The 20,234-nt window shown below is 41.3% G+C and overlaps 4 protein-coding genes across 4 annotated transcripts in view; 2 read left to right on the forward strand and 2 right to left on the reverse strand. All coding sequences in view use genetic code 11, as the record gives it.

Moving 5' to 3' along the window:
• Window positions 1-1,347: 1,347 nt before the first annotated feature.
• Window positions 1,348-4,831, forward strand: EGR_09442 (Cyclin-K; the record flags this gene model as incomplete). Its single annotated transcript, XM_024498691.1, has 7 exons — window positions 1,348-1,566; window positions 1,632-1,763; window positions 1,832-1,937; window positions 2,946-3,353; window positions 3,389-3,513; window positions 3,551-3,631; window positions 4,592-4,831. The coding sequence occupies 7 exons, from the start codon at window positions 1,348-1,350 to the stop codon at window positions 4,829-4,831; spliced, it is 1,311 nt and encodes a 436-aa protein (XP_024346878.1).
• A 3,132-nt stretch (window positions 4,832-7,963) lies between these two features.
• Window positions 7,964-12,549, forward strand: EGR_09443 (hypothetical protein; the record flags this gene model as incomplete). Its single annotated transcript, XM_024498692.1, has 4 exons — window positions 7,964-8,087; window positions 9,713-10,032; window positions 11,033-11,204; window positions 12,266-12,549. The coding sequence occupies 4 exons, from the start codon at window positions 7,964-7,966 to the stop codon at window positions 12,547-12,549; spliced, it is 900 nt and encodes a 299-aa protein (XP_024346879.1).
• A 2,162-nt stretch (window positions 12,550-14,711) lies between these two features.
• EGR_09444 (Ras-related protein Rab-6A) lies at window positions 14,712-16,677 on the reverse strand (the record flags this gene model as incomplete). Its single annotated transcript, XM_024498693.1, has 8 exons — window positions 14,712-14,773; window positions 15,243-15,306; window positions 15,998-16,091; window positions 16,127-16,238; window positions 16,277-16,382; window positions 16,419-16,472; window positions 16,509-16,567; window positions 16,608-16,677. 8 exons carry the CDS (start codon window positions 16,675-16,677, stop codon window positions 14,712-14,714), a joined length of 621 nt encoding a protein of 206 aa, XP_024346880.1.
• Window positions 16,678-19,451: 2,774 nt separating this feature from the next.
• EGR_09445 (Golgi-associated plant pathogenesis-related protein) overlaps window positions 19,452-20,234 on the reverse strand; it is a gene marked incomplete at both ends in the record, with an annotated part of 3,881 nt that continues 3,098 nt past the window's right edge. The window contains 3 exons of the mRNA XM_024498694.1: window positions 19,452-19,572; window positions 19,643-19,844; window positions 19,970-20,044. Of these exons, the coding sequence (XP_024346881.1) occupies window positions 19,452-19,572; window positions 19,643-19,844; window positions 19,970-20,044 (398 nt within the window). The remainder of the gene's footprint in view (window positions 19,573-19,642; window positions 19,845-19,969; window positions 20,045-20,234) is intronic.

The following is a 20,234-nucleotide window of genomic DNA, read 5'->3' on the forward strand; positions in this document are numbered from 1 at the left end:
TCAAACAAATTTCTTTCCATTTTTTGCTTTGAATCGAATTTTGCTTAGTCAGTAGTTTTTTAAAATTCATGTGTATGATGAGGGCTAGATGATGACAAGAGCAGCATTTTAGGAATTCTTACAAGAGGTCAGAAAAATTTTGTAATTTGTGATGTGGAAAAGCGTTGTAACACCAACTTAGAGGCTAAGAAATTTCATTTTATTTACGGATTTTTTCTGCAGGAGTAGTTTATTGGAATATAGTGCCTTAAATACTAATTTTTATAAGTTTTTGTTAGAAATTTTTCATTTTTGAAAGTAGGACTTCCATGAGACCTCTACGCAAACGCGTAGTTCAGAAATAAAGTCATTTTTGCCTATTTTTTAATGCAAATTTAAGCGTAGGATAAACCTAAAGTCAGAAATTTGGTCTTTGATTGCCGAAATAAGGCTGTTCTTATTTTGTCGTCACAGAAAGTGTTTCCGCTAAGGGAATACATTCGAGTTACTTTATTACTATTAGGCGATTAGAAAATCAGAATTCAGTTCAGATATTGGCAATTGGGTTCCACAGAACGGCCGTAATGAATGCCTAAATAGAACTGCATGTTGAGGAAAACAGTTTATTATACTCTCATTTACAGGAGACTTCATGTATAGCAATAAAAAGAGTAGATACCTATTAGTTTAAGGAACATCTTTAAAGGTTTTAGGTCTAAAAATAGTTTTTACATCAAAATACATTAGTGCCATTCGATTTTATTAATCAACACTATTACGAAAGCAGCACACCGAGTCTTTAGGGAAGTCGTAACTGCCATTCTAGAAACAAGAGCCAGAGCTATAGCCAACTGCTTCTTTTGTCATAATATTACTTAACCTTCAAAGAGATAGGAGACGATGCAGCTGGCAACATAGGCGAACAAGTGTCAAGTCATGTAAAATTAACTAATTTTTTAGTGCTACCTGGTAATAATCCTGCTTCGATTGCGGAAAATTATTAAAATAAAACTTTTAGTGTTTGCTAGTGCATTATCTCGCTCGTGAGCAGCACTTAATGAGATCTATCTCCTATAATTTCTAGCATTGTTTAAGTGCGTCCATACACACACCGCTCTTTTGGTAGCCTTTGTCGGTTGCAAGCGCTGGTTGTTGGTCTGAGAGGGTATTCTCCTAAGTCCTCGACAACGCAATGGATCAGCATGTAAATTTGTTTTGCTTCTGTCTAATGCTTGGTAAATAGATGTGTATGTATCTTTGTGCACCTTCTTTTTTTGCACAAACCTAGTAGGGTTGTCTTGGATTATTATATTTGATGATTAAAGTGCATTAAAAATTCACTTTAAGATCACTTATTTTCTCCAGCAAATGCCATGTTGGTATTACGAAAAGGAGGACTTTCTTCGAACCCCCTCCATCTTAGATGGGGTTGATCAACAAACAGAAACTCGTTATCGTCGTGAGGGTGCCCGCTTTATCCTCGACCTCAGCACTCGACTTCACCTTCGCTACGACACCTGGGCCACGGCTATCGTTTTTTTCCATCGTTTTTACATGTGTCACTCCTTTAAAGCTTTTCCTCGTCATGTAAGCTCCATCAACTCTTATTTATTCGCACTTTTTTAAAGTTCTAGTCTTCTTATTCCTTTTAGGTTACTGCTGCTTGTTGTTTAATGTTGGCGGGAAAGGTTGAGGAAACTCCGAAGAAGTGCCGAGATATAATTCGGACGGCTCGTGAACTCTTACCTCCTGAATTGTTTGCTACCTTTGGGAATGATCCTAGGGTATTTGTTGCATGTCTTCCTTGAGCTCTATTCAAAATACAATCGTTGATGACTGATTTACACTTTAGGAGGAAGTGATGATGTACGAGAGGGTGCTTCTAAAGACCATTAAATTCGATCTGCAAGTCACTCATCCTTACAGTTTTCTCCTGCAATATGCGAAGCGCCTAAAGGGTAAATCGTTTCAATTACTTTTATTCTCTTCAAAAGTTATTCCCACTTTTTTTGGCTTTTACTAGTGAGGAAGCAAGACTGTTAGGTGTTGATTTAGCTGGATTTTGGTATTTGAATTTTTGTCTATCAAGGATTTCTTTCACCCAACGATGCAACAGTGAATGGATGCTGCTTCTTCTAAAGTAGAATCGGTAAGGTTACTCGGCTTTTGGGGGAAGTATTAATGCTATTCTGTAATGTAAAGGTGTAAATCCGAAAGGCCTCTAAATATAGGAGCAGGGATTTCGATTTTTTGATTCCAATGAGGCTTATCCACCTTTAGTCCATGATTTCTCCTCATACAGTAGGCATTTAGGTCAAAGAAATTATCATAATTCAAACTAATTGTTACTTAATTGATCCTGAAGCTTATGGTTGAAAGTGACTAGAAATCAATCACTTTTTTCTATCATATTTGCTCTTCAGTGAATAAGGGAGTTGTTTTGTAGATACTTTGACAAAATTCCAAAATTTTTCATTTCGAAACAAGCAGAGCATCTCAAAGCACATTTGTTTATTTTTTAAAATGTGTTTTTACAATTTTCTGCAAAGTTGTGCAATTCCGGAAAGAGCGTACTCCGGGTGCCTGGGATGGCTAGCTGTGCTGACGAGGTTTTATTCTGAAACCTCCTAGATATTACTTTAATGCTAGAGATGTGCTTAAACGTGAAAACATTTTTCACCGACTGAGTTTTTTCTTTGGAAAAGCAAAAGCTACTTTGTCGCAAATTCCAAATCTTGTGTTATTTTGTGCTAAGCAGTCAAAAGTGGATCGCTCTTTTTCTGTTTATTCTGGTAAAATTCGTTAATGATACATGAGCCTGTTGGAGATATGAAATCGTCACCGTCTCATGATTTGTTGTCATGATATTTTTGAATCTTTGTCCCAAACCCTTTGACCATTTCGGAACATATACATCAATAGTACCGCTCTGAACTTAGCTACTGGTTCTTCTATTTTAATCCCAGGCTCCCAGGAGAAAATCAAAGAGATAGTGCAAATGGCGTGGTCTTTCATCAACGACAGTCTGGAGACCACCTTGTGCCTCCAATGGGAGCCCGAGATCGTGGCATGCGCGGTACTCTACCTGGCAACTCGGATGAAGTCTTGGCCCGTCACGGACTGGCACGGACGTCGACCTGGCCAACCTTGGTGGGAGTGCTTTGTCGAGGGTATGACTGTAGAGGTGATGGAGGATATCTGCCACCGCATCCTTGACATCTACTCCGATGGAAACAAGTCCGGTGGCGGTGAAACGGTCACTAAATCCGATGCACCACCGCAGACTGGATCGAAAAGGCGTAGCCACCACGCCCCATCCCCACCTCCCCCTCCTCCTCCACCACCATTACAGCCTTTGAAAAAACCGATGGAAGGTTAGTCGAAGGCCGGAGTGGCTGAATTTTTCTAGGCTTTGATTCAAGTCACTTACGCCAGGTTTCTTCTGACAGCAGTTCAACTCCAGTCATCCAACAACAATGCCACGATGGCAACGACTACTGCTTCTGGTCTCGTGTGGAATCAGACGATGCCGAGGTACGAACATGGAATACTCCCTACGGCTTTCCCACAGCCATTTGTTGGAGTGGGTTCTGCGTCCACGACACTTGTTGGAGCGCCCCCTCCTCCGCCACCGCCCCCACCAGCGATTCCAGTGAGTGATCAATCACTGTGAGAGATACTAGTGAGGGATGGAATCAATTTTATTGCTGGTAGTTGAAGTCTAGGGTCCTCGTCATTGTCTATTATGGGCAATGTTTAATTACTTCATACTGTTTAGCTTCTTTTGAAGTGCCAATCCTGAACACATAAATGTTTCTTCATTCAGACTGCCATGGATAGTAACTTGAAACTAGGACTTTTAAATCCTAACCACACTAGTTTTTCATGCATTCTCCTGTTGCTGCATTGTTACACACCTTCAAGTGACTCACAAAATTTTGGCTTTGAAAGACCTTTCTACACCTCTGAAGCATTCTGAAACAGCCAGCCTCACATCATCGGTGCTGAGGTGGTGGAGGTGGATTCACATGCTTCCACTGCATTCATGCTCGTTGTAACATCAAAGTACTCGTGCTCAGGTTTCTTCACATCTAATAATACGATTCAAAACGTTCTAGCCTTCGCTATTAAAGTACTCCTTCAACTCCAACACTGTTTTCAATTCGCCTGGGCTGGTCAAAAACGGAAAACCGTTATGATACCCTATGTTCACTAACTTGTCAAACCTGCGTCTATTTGTGTCCACAAATGATGGTGTTGTGCCTAGTGGAAGCGCTGAGCACAACATAACAACTTAACCCCGAAATCAAAAAGAGTAAGAAAGCGGCAAAAGCATGCAACCTCACCGCTGTCGTTTCAGTCCCGAAGATGGGGTGAAGCTGGTTGTCTTGGAATAGTTCATTGGTGCAGCTAGGTCTTTTTTGCAATTTTCATTTCTTTTTCTCCGTTATTATAAGCGTAAAAGCCCTAATATGACTTACAGGCTACTCCTGAAAAGTTACAGAAGACCTGGGGACCGTTACCATGGCTATAACTCCACCTTTTCGGCTAGAAAAGGCTTTACGAGCAATAATAAAGTTTAACCCTAACATTTTCCTCACTTTCGTTTCAGCTGGCGCCGCCGTTGCCACCACCACCGCCTCCACCTTTACCTACAGTGCTCACTACCCAGGCCCCACCCCCGCCCCCACCACCACCCCCCGGGGGGCCCTGGCTGCTCCCTCCTGGTCACCCGCCCCCTCCTCTCATGAGTGTAGTGGTGCCTCCACCCTCCGCTGCTGCCGCCGCCGCAGCGGCAGCCTTTGTTGCAACGCCAAGCGGTTTTCCGCCACACCCTCCACTTGCTCCCTAAACTCTGTTAGTGTTGATGTGTACTGTATTATGGGGCGGTTTCGTGTACAGAAACTGTATGCACTCTGATTGCAGCTTTATTAATTTTCTTATAAATCAGTGTAACAGAGCGTTATTTTCGTGTGTTTATGTTTCTACGTATCCTTTGAGCGCCGGGAGGCTGCTATTCATGTGTTTTTGTTCATCACATCTAAGCTTTACTCGTTTTCGTGGCTCTGGATTTGTCACACGCGTGGCGCATTTCTGAATCCCTCAACTCGTCATTAGATGACCATGAAAGGACCTCGTTGCCTTGTTATGAACGCGCTTCACTGGCTGTGTACTTGACATTGTCAAATCAGGCCACAATTGTCCTCTTAATCCCACTGTTTTAGTGAAACCCAGTCTTTAAAGTTATTTCTGTCCTAGGGCTGGCTTTTCTGCCACATTTGTCGACCTTCTACTCCATCAGCCAGATTATGCCGCGCAGTAAACTTGATCAAGGCATATCATCGCACTGATTTGCAAGTCCGAGGCTTTTAGGGTCTCCCTAGCCGTCCTCATAGCACTCGTCCCGTGGATTTGCTCTGAAACCGCAGAAATAAGGGTCTGTAGAGGTTAAGTAATCGTCACTTGGGAATTGGCCTAGGAGAGCGTCAAGCTGTAACCCTTGACAGTGGTTTCAGGCAGTCATTCAGACCTGTAATAACTAGCTACAAGCCATACCTTTGTCCAATATTTCCCCAAAAACTACTGAGGTACAGAGTTATCAAGGACATTTTTCCAGCTAACGGTGAAAAATTACCAAAATCTACGAGCTAAAACATTGAAACACGGAAGGTGAGGGGATGAACGCACTATGCAGCTGTATTGTAGCGCCCCGGGACTCCCTGAAGACGAATGAAGACACAGTACTGGGGCAAAATATATATTCAGCGCAGGGAAGGTGTCTGGGCTATTGGCATGGCCCAAAAGGCCGGCCCACCCAGCGAGATAATGAAACCTTGTTCAAAGTACAAAAGTGGCCCCTCACAAGTGCCGAGGGATAAACCACTATCGTATTACAGTATGTCGTAGATTATCTCTTTTATTCAATATAGCTGCATACATACATTCGACAAAAATTTGCTAGATAAGTCGTCATAGTTCGTCTTAAAATGTGTAGCAGTTCAGGCGAATATTTATTTGCACTTGTTGTTTATCGGCACTTCTGTTGCCTTTGATCGTAATTCTGCAGTAATTGATTCATTTGCGGTGCTGTAATATGTCGTTTTCTCAGCTCCCAGTTATAGTAATGAACTACTCGGGAGCTATGCCATTGAACCCTTGGTAGGTGCCCTTCTGTTTCTCAATAATGCATTTTATCCCTGGGTATGCCCTCTGTCAACTTCAGGAATGTCTAGAGGCGCTGAAGAACCACAAGATCCCGAAAATAACATTTTTACTCAATTGTTACCCGTTATAGGTCATAGTGAAGTTCGCTTCTCTTTTGCATAATTTGACATTTACTTAGGGTAAGTATAATCTGAATGTAACTATTGGTTCTAAATTGACCTCCGTGTTTATCAATAACGATATACAACGCCAACAGCCTATTTGATTTTTGTGCCAATTTGCTACTCTTTTACTAAATCCCAGGTGCCATAAAAAGTCAAATTTTTAAAAAGCTAACGAATAGACTACTTTTTGCAAAAGTCACCGTTGTTAAATTCTCCTATTGAGCGCTTACATAGCCTTGAGATTGGTAATGTGGGCCTGATGAAACTAACCATTTAAGAATTTCTTGTAGTTAATCGAAAGTGATTAATGAGTGGTAACAGGTTATTATCCTTAGACCGCTTATTGACATGCATTCTAGAGTAGTTTAGGGGCCTAGAAAGTAACTTGAAGACATTATTATGATCATGGTTCCCTTTTGGCTAAGAAATACCCCCATTTTCTTGGTTCGTTAGTTATTGGTTTTTTGATACTTATATCTGTTGTTATTTTGTGGGAATTACATAATAAAATGTGGTGCCTGATTTGCTTCACTCCTTCTTCCAAGTTATTTTGACTGGAGATAGTAACCTTACGCAAACTTATAAAACTTCAAATTCGTTGTTTTTTTAGGCATTTTCCATCAAACTTGTAATATGCACCAATGAATTCTGAAGCTAAACGATTTGCGCATTCTCAAGTTGTCTTTAAATCGTAACCCTAGCTTACTTTCACTTTCCCTACCCTATGATGTACACTTTACTTTTTTCATTTCTTTTACACAGGTAAAATCTCACATGTGTGTTGTTGGACTACATTAGCATCTTGTAACTGCACGCGGTGTCAAACTTGTTACAGATCAAATCCACTCATCCAATTTGATGTATTCTCACTTCCAGAACTCAAATGCTCCTCAAATCGACAACTGTTCGTGTGCGCTGCGTTCTCTACAGTCAAGTTGTCTTTTCCGTCAGCCTTACTTTAATGGGCCTCCTCCTGATCATTTCCAGTGCTGTTAGTGTCAGGAATCTCTACTGGATGTGCCCTGTTCTCAATCTCTACTACTCTGTTTCTTGGCTCACTCTCGCATTGGGCATTGTACAGGTCCTTCTAGGGTGCATAATCGCCATTCTTCTCTACTTTCAACCACGATGCGCGAAACAGGGCAAGTTTAACGACTTTTCACCTGTTCCATTTGCAGTAGTTTTATTTACGGTGTTATAGTTACTTGGCTAATCTGTGTCAAAAATTACCCTGAGGACCTTTTGTCACTTCTGTAGTATGATTTTTGCTTATATGAACCGAGTTCCTCTTGCAGCAGTTTGATGATTTGTAAGTTGACCTTTTGATCTTTATTTTCAAATGCATCCCTTTTATCACCTTTATGTAAACGCAATAGTAGAAACAATCTCCATTGTGTTTTGAGCACATATTTTCCCTTTTTTAATGTATTGCAACTCAGATTTTGTATTCGTTTGGCTTGCTGGGATGCCATGCTTTCACTTTGGCTAATCTTGCATTTTGTGACGATGTAAGGTTGCCTAAATGTATGCCTGATATCGTTCTTGAATACTTGGTTAGTCATTGCAATGCTTCAGTAAGTGGTCTTGAGGCGACTGACATGATGCGATAATACTTTTACCATCACAGCCCAGACGTTTTGTCCTTTTGATTGCTAATGGCACCACCGCCCAGGTGCAAAAATCTCGCAGGCAATTGCTCTCAGAATATGCAATTTCTGCTTCGCTTTGACGGATGTAACCTCAAACAATGCGCTTGCGACAATTTGGATCTGGTTATCAGTAAGTTGACAAAGAAAATATGTGTGACGTCGAACTCAGATGAAGGCACTGATAAACAACGTTTTAATTACTTTCTAGTAAACGCTGAATTTCACTGATAAGGTAGGCTTCGCTTCGTCATCTGAATTGGTTTTTTTGGCGTTTTAACAGGCAAAAGTTCATCCGTGTGTTTTGTCAGCAGCAAGATTCACCATTGCTGTCGGAGAATGTGGAAGACTGATATGATTTAATGAGAGGCATACACGTCTAATAGGCTGACAAGGCGTCATTTCACAGGGGCGTACTTGTTTTAGGCTTCTGCAGTATATCAGGAAGACTGGAATGCAAAAGAGTAGGCCTAGAGATACTTTTGAGTACTTTGTTTTCACTGATCTACCTATTTAAGGATCATTCTTTGATTGCTAAATATTTTCTTGACTTTTTTCTTTCTCTATTTGTAATGAAGCTGGCGTGAAGGTGGTTCGATAGTATCGTGTATTAAGGTTACTCCCCCCACACACGTGATACATTTGGCAAGGCTACTCGAGCCGTTTACATTAAGATTGGTGGCCCAACAATTGAAATGTGGAGTGCTTTTAAACTCCTCCCTTTAATTGAAAATAAAGCTTAGCCTTCTATGAAACAAGTAATTGTCGTGGCGTGCTTATTGGTGCCGCTCTTCTCGCTCATTCTCTCCATGTTTGTTTGTGTTTGCGTGTTTGTGTTCAAGCGAAGTGAAGACCTGAAACACGCAAACAGCGGAGGGATTTTATATCTGCCATAAAAGTTGAGGCTGTCAAGCAAAGCCTAGGTAGGGTAATGGGAATACTTAAGAAATACTGGGGCAAGTGTTCTTTTACCTATGCTCCTATGATAACAAAAGATCGTAAATTTTATTGGTTCTTAGTGTAGCTTTATCAACTATCATCTCATCCTTTAGAGTTGTATCCCTCTGTTGCATGTGTACTACTTACCCTGTTAATTGACACCCCCCCCCCGTCCTCCCTCCTATCATTTGCTCCGCTTCAGCGTCTCCCACAGGATCAGTTCAAGGCAAACTGCAAGAGCTGTCACTCAAACAATACCTCTCATTGTAGAGCCTAACATAGAGAATGCACTTCTTTTAACTACTGAAATTTTTAACCAGCCTTTGAATTTGGGCTGCTTTAAGTGGTGCTATTACTCCACTGTTAGATGAAATTGCGTCATAATGTAAAGAACGGTTTTTGTTAATGGGACTTGAAAAATGGCGTCTCCTCACGATGATAGCATACCACTGCTATAGATGTTTGGCTTTGCCATTTTCAAGCCGATGCATCGGTGCTCTAGTTAAACTTCGTAGTACATTTGACTTGTTAATTTCCTCGTGATATCTGTCACAGAAAATGTGTGACATGTGGTCTTGGTGCCTTTTTTGTGTGACAATTGGTTGAAACAAATTGTGCCTCAATCGGATTGGTTGAGTTTCATACAATGCTATGCAATCGACAGATAGTGCACGTGTTGGTGTCACTCCGGAACACAAACACATCTGGTTTATTGTGTGACCCTGGTGGTGATCGCAGCAAAGCATGATCACTTTTGCCATCTAGTCTGTCAAAGTCCTGCTTTAACAAAGAAAGAATGCTTTGCTCTGCCTTCTACAGAAAACCTCGTTTTGATTGGTCCGGAAGGTAATCCATTAGGAGAAATCGCCGAGAGCCCAGGTCATAGCGTCTCAACGCAGTATTGGACGCTTCGCCTCTCCTCGAACCATGTGAACTCGCATGGGTGCTGCCGCTGGCGATCCCGCTTCTGTTGTTGCTTCTACAGTGGCAATCAATCAATGGTGTCTAGCATCACTGCCTGGTTCCGTCCAATGGCCATCCTCTTTCTCCTCATCATCGTTTCACATATAGCTGCCATCCCTCTTACCACCTCCTTCATCTCACAAGCGCAAGATCCCGAATCTGGGCTCTTGACTGAGGTGGGGTGTTGCCAGTCTACTTGAAAAGCTATTTCAGTATTTGTTTGCGGGAATAACCACTGCTGTGACTCTAGATAGTACATGATGTTAAATATAGAATCGAAACAAATACAATTTAAACACCTAGCTCCTATACCATTTTGAGCATTGTCTCCCGCGGTCCTCGCGACCTTTCCACCGCCTACACCATCACGAAGTTCTCAGGTTTATTATAACCAGGCGCGAAGACCGCACACTGATTTTCCTTCATTACAGAAATTGGCTAAATTCATTTTCATTCTTGACTATGAATGGCCTAGAGTTCCTCTTTCAGGGTCAAAATTGTCTCTCAGAAGTGAACTTCTCACACATTTTACTGTATTATTCTCTCTCACTCGAGGAAGAGGTGTTTGTATTTCGCATATAATTTACCCGTGTCGTCTTACTAGTTTCAAATTTAAAAAAATTGGTGCTATAAAAGCCTATTGAAGAATCAAAATAATGAATGACCCCATCACCTCGACTGAGGGTGCTAGCATAATCCACTGATGACTTGTGACACCTACTCCTTGATAATCATGGTTTTTCTTATGCAAAAGGAATCTTTAACGCGGTGTCAGCAATCCAACATGATTAACCTACTCAACAAAAAAGCATGTAAATAGCTTCCTCTATTTGACAGCTGCATGTCAGCCAATATGATGCGGACAAATGCAGATTTCGGGGTCAAATGCACTGTGGCGAAGTTTTTTTGCTCTCTTAAAGATCACTTAATGGCCAAGGCTACCACTTTTATTGTCATAGAAACTCGTTTTATGTAAAAGGTGAGGATTTAGAGTGACAATAGCTGAAGTCGTGTCAAAAATATCCACCACAAGAAGGCTGGGTGGCATTTAGATGACCTTTTCTTTTGAGTGCTAGTCGGTGGACCCCTCAAATCCCAACGGCTGCTGGGTAGGGTTAATACCAAAATCGTACAGTTGTTGTCCATGAAATGGTTGATCAATAAATAACATTTTAGGTAGAAAATATCTTCGTTGAAGCGAAGCCCTACTTCCTTCACGCCACCCTCTCGATAGCATCATCGTCGGCTGCGAAGTGCTGGTATTCCATGGAATCCAGTCGTCATTGCTGTGGCAGTGTTGGTGCTGCTGATTGGCTCAGGGATTACCCAACAAATCAAACTCATCTTCGTAGGTCTTGCATTCACATGTCCTGCTGCGCTTGGTGCCCCTTAAAGGCCTTTTTTTGTAACCTCGCTGTCCGCGTAAAGACCAAGTCACAACTCTTCAAGTTAGTACGAGATGCCAAATCTTCTCCCACTTCCCATTTCAAATGCTCCAACCCCTGATATCAAAGTTAAGTGCATACCTTCACTTCAGGCTAAAAGTCATGAAACCTAACACTAAGATATGGAATCACCTTGTCACACTACGATTCTGCACAGCTTCAGGCTGAAGCCAGTAGAACTCACCTTTGCTGACAGGGTCACTTGTTACTGCTTTTAGAGTAACTTCGACAACTGTAATTTCAAAAATTTCCAAAACTATAACTGACAATCAATCAGCCTAAATAAATAACTTAAAACAGATAATTGCCCCACATTCATTGGCTGATTATTTTACGCCAATCTTGATTGGTTGGGATTTCGATCTTTGTTAACTGATTGGTCGGAGTTATTCTCAGCACTGTTTGCCTTTCAGAAACTCAACTTAACGCTCTTCTGAAGAGATGTGCGTGTTCTAAGGAAGAAAAAGGAACTTGTGAAAGTCAATTCTTTTCATTTCCTTCAAACGCGACCAAAAGTGCTTTGATTTATTCTCGCGGGTGTGGCAGTGTCATCTACCATGACATTATGCATGACCTGAATGGTAGGAATTATTTATAAAAATACTTTTTGTATGAAAGACAGGTGGATCCTTATGAAGCTGTCTTTAGAAAATGGGCGAAAATTAGAAATAAAGTTTAATTGATCATCTTCTATAGTCTTGCAACAATCCCTGACTAGACGATTTCTGTTTACGAACATGCCTTGATGTGTAAAGCCCACAGAAAAAAAGCTCTTTGTTGGTTTGAACTACAATCTTTTCAATAATCGTAACTCGTGGAAAATAGTGGACAAGTCTTTAGTTAGCATCCATGCGACAGGTTTAAGTTAACAATTTCCGCTTAGCGACATTAATTGTTTCGATCTCATTTATCAATCATGAGTAGTATTTGATGAATCTATCAAAATTCTACCTTCCCCTCCCAGTTTTCAAATCCCTCGTTCCAGTCTCTTTCACCGTGGTTCTCGTGGCTTGCCTAGTATGCGTTATTGTGACGTTACTCGTGGCCAACCTGGAAATGGGTGATGAAGAAGTGGCGACGAGGAGCAATGGCATCGCTATTGCTCCCTCACAACCCTCTTCCATGCACGCTGGATTGGATGTCACTCCTGCCTCAACATTGAACCGGAAAGTAAACCCAACTACACCAAACCGCCTCTCTGAAGTCGCAGGACCGGCTCTCCTCACGCTGTCCACACGCGACTCTTGAAAGTAGATCACATCTCACTCCTTACTTTTATTTTAAATGCACATATCTACGCGATGTTTGGACAAAAATTTGTTTTGGCCCATCTACTTGATACTTTCGCTGACTAGATTGTCTACTGATATTTTTTCAGTAGTTATTTGTCTTTACTTTTACATTTTAGCCTTTGTATATAAGTAAATAGCAATGCCAACTACGAGGTCATCCTTTTTTGCCCTTTTCATCGGAAAGTGGGACCAAAGATTTCAATGTACACTTTTTTAGATTCAGTCGCCACAAAAGGAAGCAATTTTTTACTCTTCACTTTCCCCGTGCTCTAAAATATCGGCATTTTTAACGTGCTACTTTATGAGTAAAGGCAGTTTTTCCTCCAACAACTTTCACTACATGAGCATTTATGCTTCGGTAAAAAGAACTATTTGAAAAAAAATGACCAAAAAATGACAACCAAAGCTGAAAAAATGGTTATTTAATCCAATGAAGCACATTGGCATTCATGAATTTTTGATGGAAATCCTCTCTGTTGCCCCTTCCGGCTTTTTATTTCATGGCATTTATTTACTCCTCTACTCATTAGAATTATTTTATAGTGTGGAACTCATCGTTTCCATTTAATCAGGGTTGAAAGGTGGTAGAATAACTGCACATGTGAGTACGTGAGTCACCTCGGCCTCCTGTACTTGAGTTTTCACATCGAGGACATGACCGTCTGCTGTCATCATAGGTGCTGAGGAGAGTGCTTCAGACTCCATTACTTCACAATGTCTTCAAGGAAATTGATGGGAATGTTAATGACAGGAAACTTCTGTTGCAGGTAGCTGGGTGTGTAGTGCCTCTCAGCAGAAAAGCTGTTGAAACCGCGCCGACTTTTAGCAAACAACAAAATCTTGAGTTCTGCATAAAGTAATGTGTGAATTGAGGTTGAAATTTAAATCAACAATCATTACACAACCTATGTTACTGGCTTTCAGACGTTTTTAGCCCGAGAGTGTAGTCAATCACGTGCATCATTACTTCCAATTTACGAAAGGTCTTTAAACTTGACATGTCATTTTTTCGGAAAAAAAATGTGTCGCAAAATACCAAAATTTGTGTCGTATATCTGTATATAGGCTTTGATTTCCTGTTATTTGGGAGGGCCTCTCACAAAACTGCATCTTGCAATCAATTACTCGTGCTACTTACTGTTGTTATCAGTAACACAAGCGATATCACAAACCTTAGAAAACTTCAGGCCATCATTAGCGTGCAAAACTAGGAGAACACCGTTTTAACATACTGTTGTGAAAGAAACGTTAAAATAGTTAGTAATTTGGAAGATAACTCATAGTACCCGACCATCACATTCTCATGCAACTATGCTACTAACTGTTCACTTCAGTAGCAATGGAGGAGGAATCTGTTTCCATCGGCAACGGTGGGCATTGAGAGGAATCTACAAGAACCTATCATAAATGATTAACTGAAAGATGAAAGGGCAAAAACACTACAAACGCCACCAAACGACTCACCAAGAGTCAATACCTCAAGTATCCAAGCCTGCCGCTTGATGTTTTAATCAATTGTAGTACTGAGTCTCTTGACATTCGATCCGTTCAATGACGCGAAACCATAAAATGACCCATTAGATTACGCAATATCGTCGAGCCGCATTACTGACTACTTTCTGCAGTAGTGGCGGAAACACTGCACAGCTCAGTATGATTTTTACCATTGGCATTCCATCCACCAGTCTTTAGAATCGGGACAACTCCCTCAATAAAAAACAAGACATCACCACCACCCCAGCAATTATCAACTATTGTCTTCCTTATCAACAGCAATACTTAGTTACATTGTACACTTAAGCACAGTCCCCAGGAGGTGGAGGACGGGCCGTTGTTTTGCAAAGCACAGCACCGAAAGAAACCAAAGAGAGGAGGCAAGGCCAATGAGCAAAACACACGATGGAAAAAAGTCGAAAAAAGGGTTTGGTAGTACTGCGCATGAAAAGGGAATCGAAACCGAAAGAAATGCAAGTAAAACAAAGGATAAGGAGGAGGCGGGGGGAAGTTATAGGAAATCTCGCTGTATTTGTCTAGGGAAACGACAGTTATGGACTGGAAGCACGATCTCGCATCCACTTCGTGCGAAAAGGAAGAAGAAGAGGAGGGAATGGTGAAGGATCAACATCCACAGAACTTGCCACTGTTGTCTGGCGGTTGATCGTTCGGTTTCAGCTCAATCACTGCAAAAATTAATGGAAAGAAAAGTAATGAATTAAATTCATAGCTACCAGCTAGCACCAACAGGAGTCCTGTGCTATGACACCACTACGATCTCCATCGGTCATGTGATCTCTAAGTCGAATCTCGATCACTGCACGAACGGTCAAATGGGTAAGGCGAATTTAAGCAAGCAACGTTGTGAGTCCAAACCGGGGAGTGAGATTATTAGACACGCACCCACATTCGATAAACAAAACGTTCAAAAAATTGCGAACAAACGAAATAGCAAGTAACAAAAATTAGGGGTTAGGGGGGAAGAGCAATGAACTCAAAGTTAAGGTCATATAAACTGGTTCCTCTTAAAGGCAAAAAATGAATAACAGCATTAATTGGTTGAGACGTGATATCAACATTCAATTTGCAGACAACCTATAGACCAGTTTAGGAGCAAAAAGTCTAAAAATAAAGTCTAAAGTAGTAAAAAGATACAGTCGTCATGACGAGGAGGGGGCGTCTCCTTTTTCAGCAGTTCCGTGGCTATCCGTCGGAAAAGCTAAAATAGGAAAAAGCTGCAACAACTTACAGGAAAGAAGCAGAAAAGGAGAAAACTTGGGGAATCAATACACAAATGGTGGATACCGATGATTAATAAGGGTTGCTCGGAAAAACGAGGATCAACATAACACTTATTTGGGATGAGTAAACAGAGTTATGTAGCTCGGAGTTAGGAATCAAAAACAAGAGCTGGCTTAATACCGAAATGCAGTATATTAGAACATGGAAACATAACAGTGAAAGCTAGCTTTAAAAAGAGCCATCTCTTCTAATATAAACCGACTAGTTGGGAAAAACAGGCGCATTCGCTGATTCCCCTACTGCCACATAGCTACGCAAATTATCCAGGGTAGTGGCAAATCAAGACAATAAAATAAAGGGGATTGAAAGTGACAGAAACAAAACCCGTTTGGATGACACATGGCTGTACTAATGCAAAGGTTTGAGAAAAGGCTCCTAGTTCTGGTTGAAATATCACAAGGCTTAAAAAGCAAGGAAAAGTTTAAGAAATGAAAAACATATGGAAGAGAGGGTGTAAGTTCAACTAAGTGTTATGATTTAAAGACAGTATGCCAAATCCGATGTACGAAAATTGTACCACTTTTGCGAAATGCACTAAAGATTACTCAACGAATGGTGTACTCAGAGTAACATTGATAAAAAGTATTTGGCAACAAGTGAGGATTTACATTTTTTACATTGTAACCGGCTTTAGCACTGGTCTCGACAAACATGACATTGAGTTCCTTAGCTAATCGTTCACCCTCTTCAGTAGTGACTTTTCTAAAAGCGATAGCAAACCTCATTCATAAACTTACCTCTTATCTGCTAGATCGGTTTTATTCCCGACCAACATTATTATAACGTCGTTCCCTCGTTCGTTGCGAACATCGTCAATCCATTTCGTAGTCTGGGAAAAGGACTCTCTCACTAGACAAATAGCGAAATGAACCGCATAGCAGACCTACTGCAAATATCGTACACAACCACGGCGACCGAAGAATCTCGAATGTAACTGGGAATAAGACTGCGGAATCTTTCCTGACCAGCTGTATCCCATAATTGCAACCGAATCTACGAGGCCCTAAAGTGCAAAAGAAAGCAACATACCGTTCGGTCCTCAAGGTACATTGTCTTTGACAGGAAGTCTATTCCTATTGTGGCCTATTGTTGAGGTAAAATAAACGGAAGTCCATTTACCTGATAAACACTATCGAACGTTTCATACATAAACCGTGTAATGAGTGACGTTTTGCCAACTATGAAAGCATTGAGTGAGACAAAGGTATGCAAACTAACCACTCTGCTCACCGAGGAAAACAAGTTTAAATTTTCGTAATGGATTGTTAAACTCCGTCGCGCCTGCCATTCCGCACCTTCGAAGGAATTGTACACTTCCCTAACTTAGCCGCTCACGGTTCTAACCCATTCAAAAGTAAAAGCAATAACGTTTAGGATTTTAGGTAAAAATGTAATGTTTTAGTTAAAAACTGCATTAATACCAAAGTTTTTTGCCCAAACACACCTAACTTTTTTTTCAAAGAGACTTATGTACAAGCAAACTTTTGAAAAATTTAATTTATAAACCGGCTTCTGTGCGTCCAGTAATTTGCTTTCTCTAAAAGGCATAACTTGTTTTTGTAACCTAATTTTATTGTATCTTTGACTTGTTAAGCCTTTTAATAGCTTATTAGGGAAACTGCTCCCGAATTAGCGACAATAGAAGTGTAATGCGATAGTAGTTTATCCCTCGGCATTGATGAGGCGCCACTTTTGTATTTTGAATTAGTCCCTTTGTATCTCGCTGGGCGAGCTGGCCTTTTGGGCCATGCCAATAGCCCAGACACCTTCTCTGCGCTGAATATATATTCTGCCCGAGTACTTTGTCTTCTTTCGACTTCAGGGAGTCTCGGGACGCTACAGAAGTGCTAGGTCCAAACGTCGATAATTGATTTCTAACTCTATTTATGGCGCGTGGTGTTAGTGCACTTTGTTAGTTTTGAAGTTTTTGTGACGTTTATGCTACAAACTCAAGCGGATTCTTTGACTCTTTCCCTCCTTAAGTCTTCAAACATGAAGCGGGTTTAACATTAAAAACCCTACCAGTGACTGTTCTTTGCAAAGAATAGTTAACAATTAAGGCAAAAAGTGACTATGCCAGGTGCCCAGGCACTGCGTTCGGCCATGGCTATCACTAAATAACCAGATATAACCACAGCATTTCAGGGTCAGTTAACGCTTGAATGCCCTCCGCTACATAGGCTAACAGAAAATCATGCCAAACGATCAAATAGGCGCAAGTGTAGCTTTGGCTGTTTTTTAGGCCTGAAGTTAACATTATAACCTGCACCGATTCTAGTGCTCTTCAATTTTGCTACGTGCCCAACGCTTACTCTGGGCAGTGAAACGGATGATGCAACTACTGGTCACTATCCTCTCGATAGTAAGGCAGGTCAGACATTATCTGATAGCCAGGAAGCCCTTGGTAAGAATCGGTACTGAAGGCTTGTCTTGATTTAAAACAATGCAGTGTAGACCCTGCCTCACAGGCCGTTAATACTTTAAACTACGGTGGTATCATTTTACCCCAAATGGGCAAGAAATATCACCAAATAGCTACCACATATATATGCATATATTTCTAAATCAGACTTTGGAAGCGCAACTAATAACATAGCGAATGCCACCTTTCTACGTTAGATGCCTCATACATCCTCTTGCACACCAACAGCAAAGTTCGGGTGGATGTGTCAGAAGTGGTGGAAACTGACCCTCGGGTCTGAGCATCTGAGGGCATAACAACTCCAGGTGTTATCAAGATAACAGTCTTTCAAGACTTGCATGAACATTTAGGACGTGCAGAAAGAGGACAATTCTCACATGTCTTCAGCAAACACTGCTGATGACAATCAGCCATTCGAGATTTGCGTGAACTCCGCTGAGCCCGATTCATCTATATCAGATTCAAAAGCCTCCATCTCTTAGCGGCCCTGCCACTTTGGGCCGTGGTCCCCAGAGGCGCCAGAAGAGACACTGTGCATTGAGAGCCCTAACCCGTCACCAATCATGCAGAGGACGCACCTGTAAACGCTTGTGATAGTGGATTGCCTCAAAAGTTTTCCAAGGCAGAACCTCTAAATGTCCTGGGAACTGAGGCGGTCACTTTCGTTTTGTGCACCTAACGGGTTTGTTAACACGGGGTTCCCAAATGAACGCACCTTAACCAAGGCGTCATCTTCCTGCTTATCTCTAAGGCTTTTGAAGGAGCGCATGATACTTAGTCATCCGCAGGGCACTGATAAGCCGGCATTAGTCTACTTAAGGCATTCACAAAAAATCAGTCATAGAACTCATATTCAGGCTTGGACTGACCCTTTCCATTGCATAGAGCTATATTTCGCACATACGCCACAATTTTGCCTTTTAAAGTACTCACGGATTGTGAAACAGGAGTACCATCTGGTGCAGTCCCACCAAATGCTGACGCATCGAATTACATCGCTCCGAAATGCACACTGTGACTGCAAGAGGAGATGGGGCAGCAATTCAACTTTGTGAGTGAACACCCAGGATCTACTGCATTCAAGACAAATAGAGCACCTTGATGGGCACAGCCAGTCATTTGTCCATCAAGAAGGGAATCCAACTCGGCTCACTGAGCTGTGCCCGTCTCCACCAATCAAATAGGTGGTTCATTCGTCAACAAATTATGTAGATTTCAATTAAAAGTCAGGTGCACTATCAATCGCTATCCATCATTGGCAAAATGGGTTCTTAATCAGGCACATTACCGGTAAGAAACCCACACAATGTAGTTTTGTGAGGGCTACTACATAAGAAGAACACGGTGCGGACAGGGAATTGCGTAATACGCTTATACTTCACTGCACCTTTCTAGTTTACCAGCTGTTCAGTCCAACAGGCTACACTGCTCCACCAAAGACGTTTCCGTCCTATGGAAGACGTAAACCTCGGTTTGTCGTTACACCCGCACAACACATTGCGAACCCCACTTTGTCAATTTTGTCGACCATAAGTCTCAAAGCCAAAGGTGAAGAGCAAATCTGTCAGATGTTTAAATACAATAAAGTAAAAGTTTTTTTTGATAAAAACTTTTTCAAATTAAGGAGAAAATGACGCATTCTATTGCTGAAGCAGTAAGTTTCTGGTATTCGTCACCGTTTTTTTGAACGTCTCCTGTAAAAATACAACTTCGAGTTGCATTTTCTGCATCTCTTGTTTCCGTGTGTGCCCTCCATGCCGGCTAAATTTGACAAGCACAAAAACAAACATTAAGTTGCACGCTTACAAAACGAAACTGTGCATGAACATACTACTGAAACCTACTCAATTCCTCATTCGTCGGTATATACTTGACACCACTCTTTGGTGGAGGCACGTTTTCGCAATAGTTATTTAGGTAATTTCCCGGTTTCTGATATCGTCCAACAACGTAGATTCCTGTTCCGTCTTTGGTCCTGGCAACACCGAATCCGGCCTTTTGTGTATCCCTCCAAACTACCTGAGTGAAATGTCCTAGACAGCATATGGAATAAAGAAAGCGGTAATAAATTAAGCATTTAAAATGTTTGTTGTTTGTTTACCTCATAAATTAGGTAAATCAAGTGTTATGCAGGTTAACAAATAAAAGGGAAACCCACCGCAGTTGGTTTGGTTTTCTTTTCCAAATTTATAAAAGCTGATTTCGCTGTACCATGCCAATGCAGCCTGACGACCTATAAAATTGGAGGGAAATTTTCCTATTTAATAAGTGGAAGTGACTGTTCTTCGAATTTAATCGGTAAGATTTGGCTAACTTTTGCCTGCCTACAGAGATGTAAGCATTTATACACGCCTTGGATGTGAATACGTGTGCAAGCTCCCACAGGTTCTGTGCGAAATGTACTTTGATCAGGTTAGCATGGG

The sequence above is a fragment of the Echinococcus granulosus genome (assembly GCF_000524195.1).
Source record: "Echinococcus granulosus chromosome Unknown EG_S00148, whole genome shotgun sequence".
Lineage (NCBI taxonomy): Eukaryota > Metazoa > Platyhelminthes > Cestoda > Cyclophyllidea > Taeniidae > Echinococcus > Echinococcus granulosus.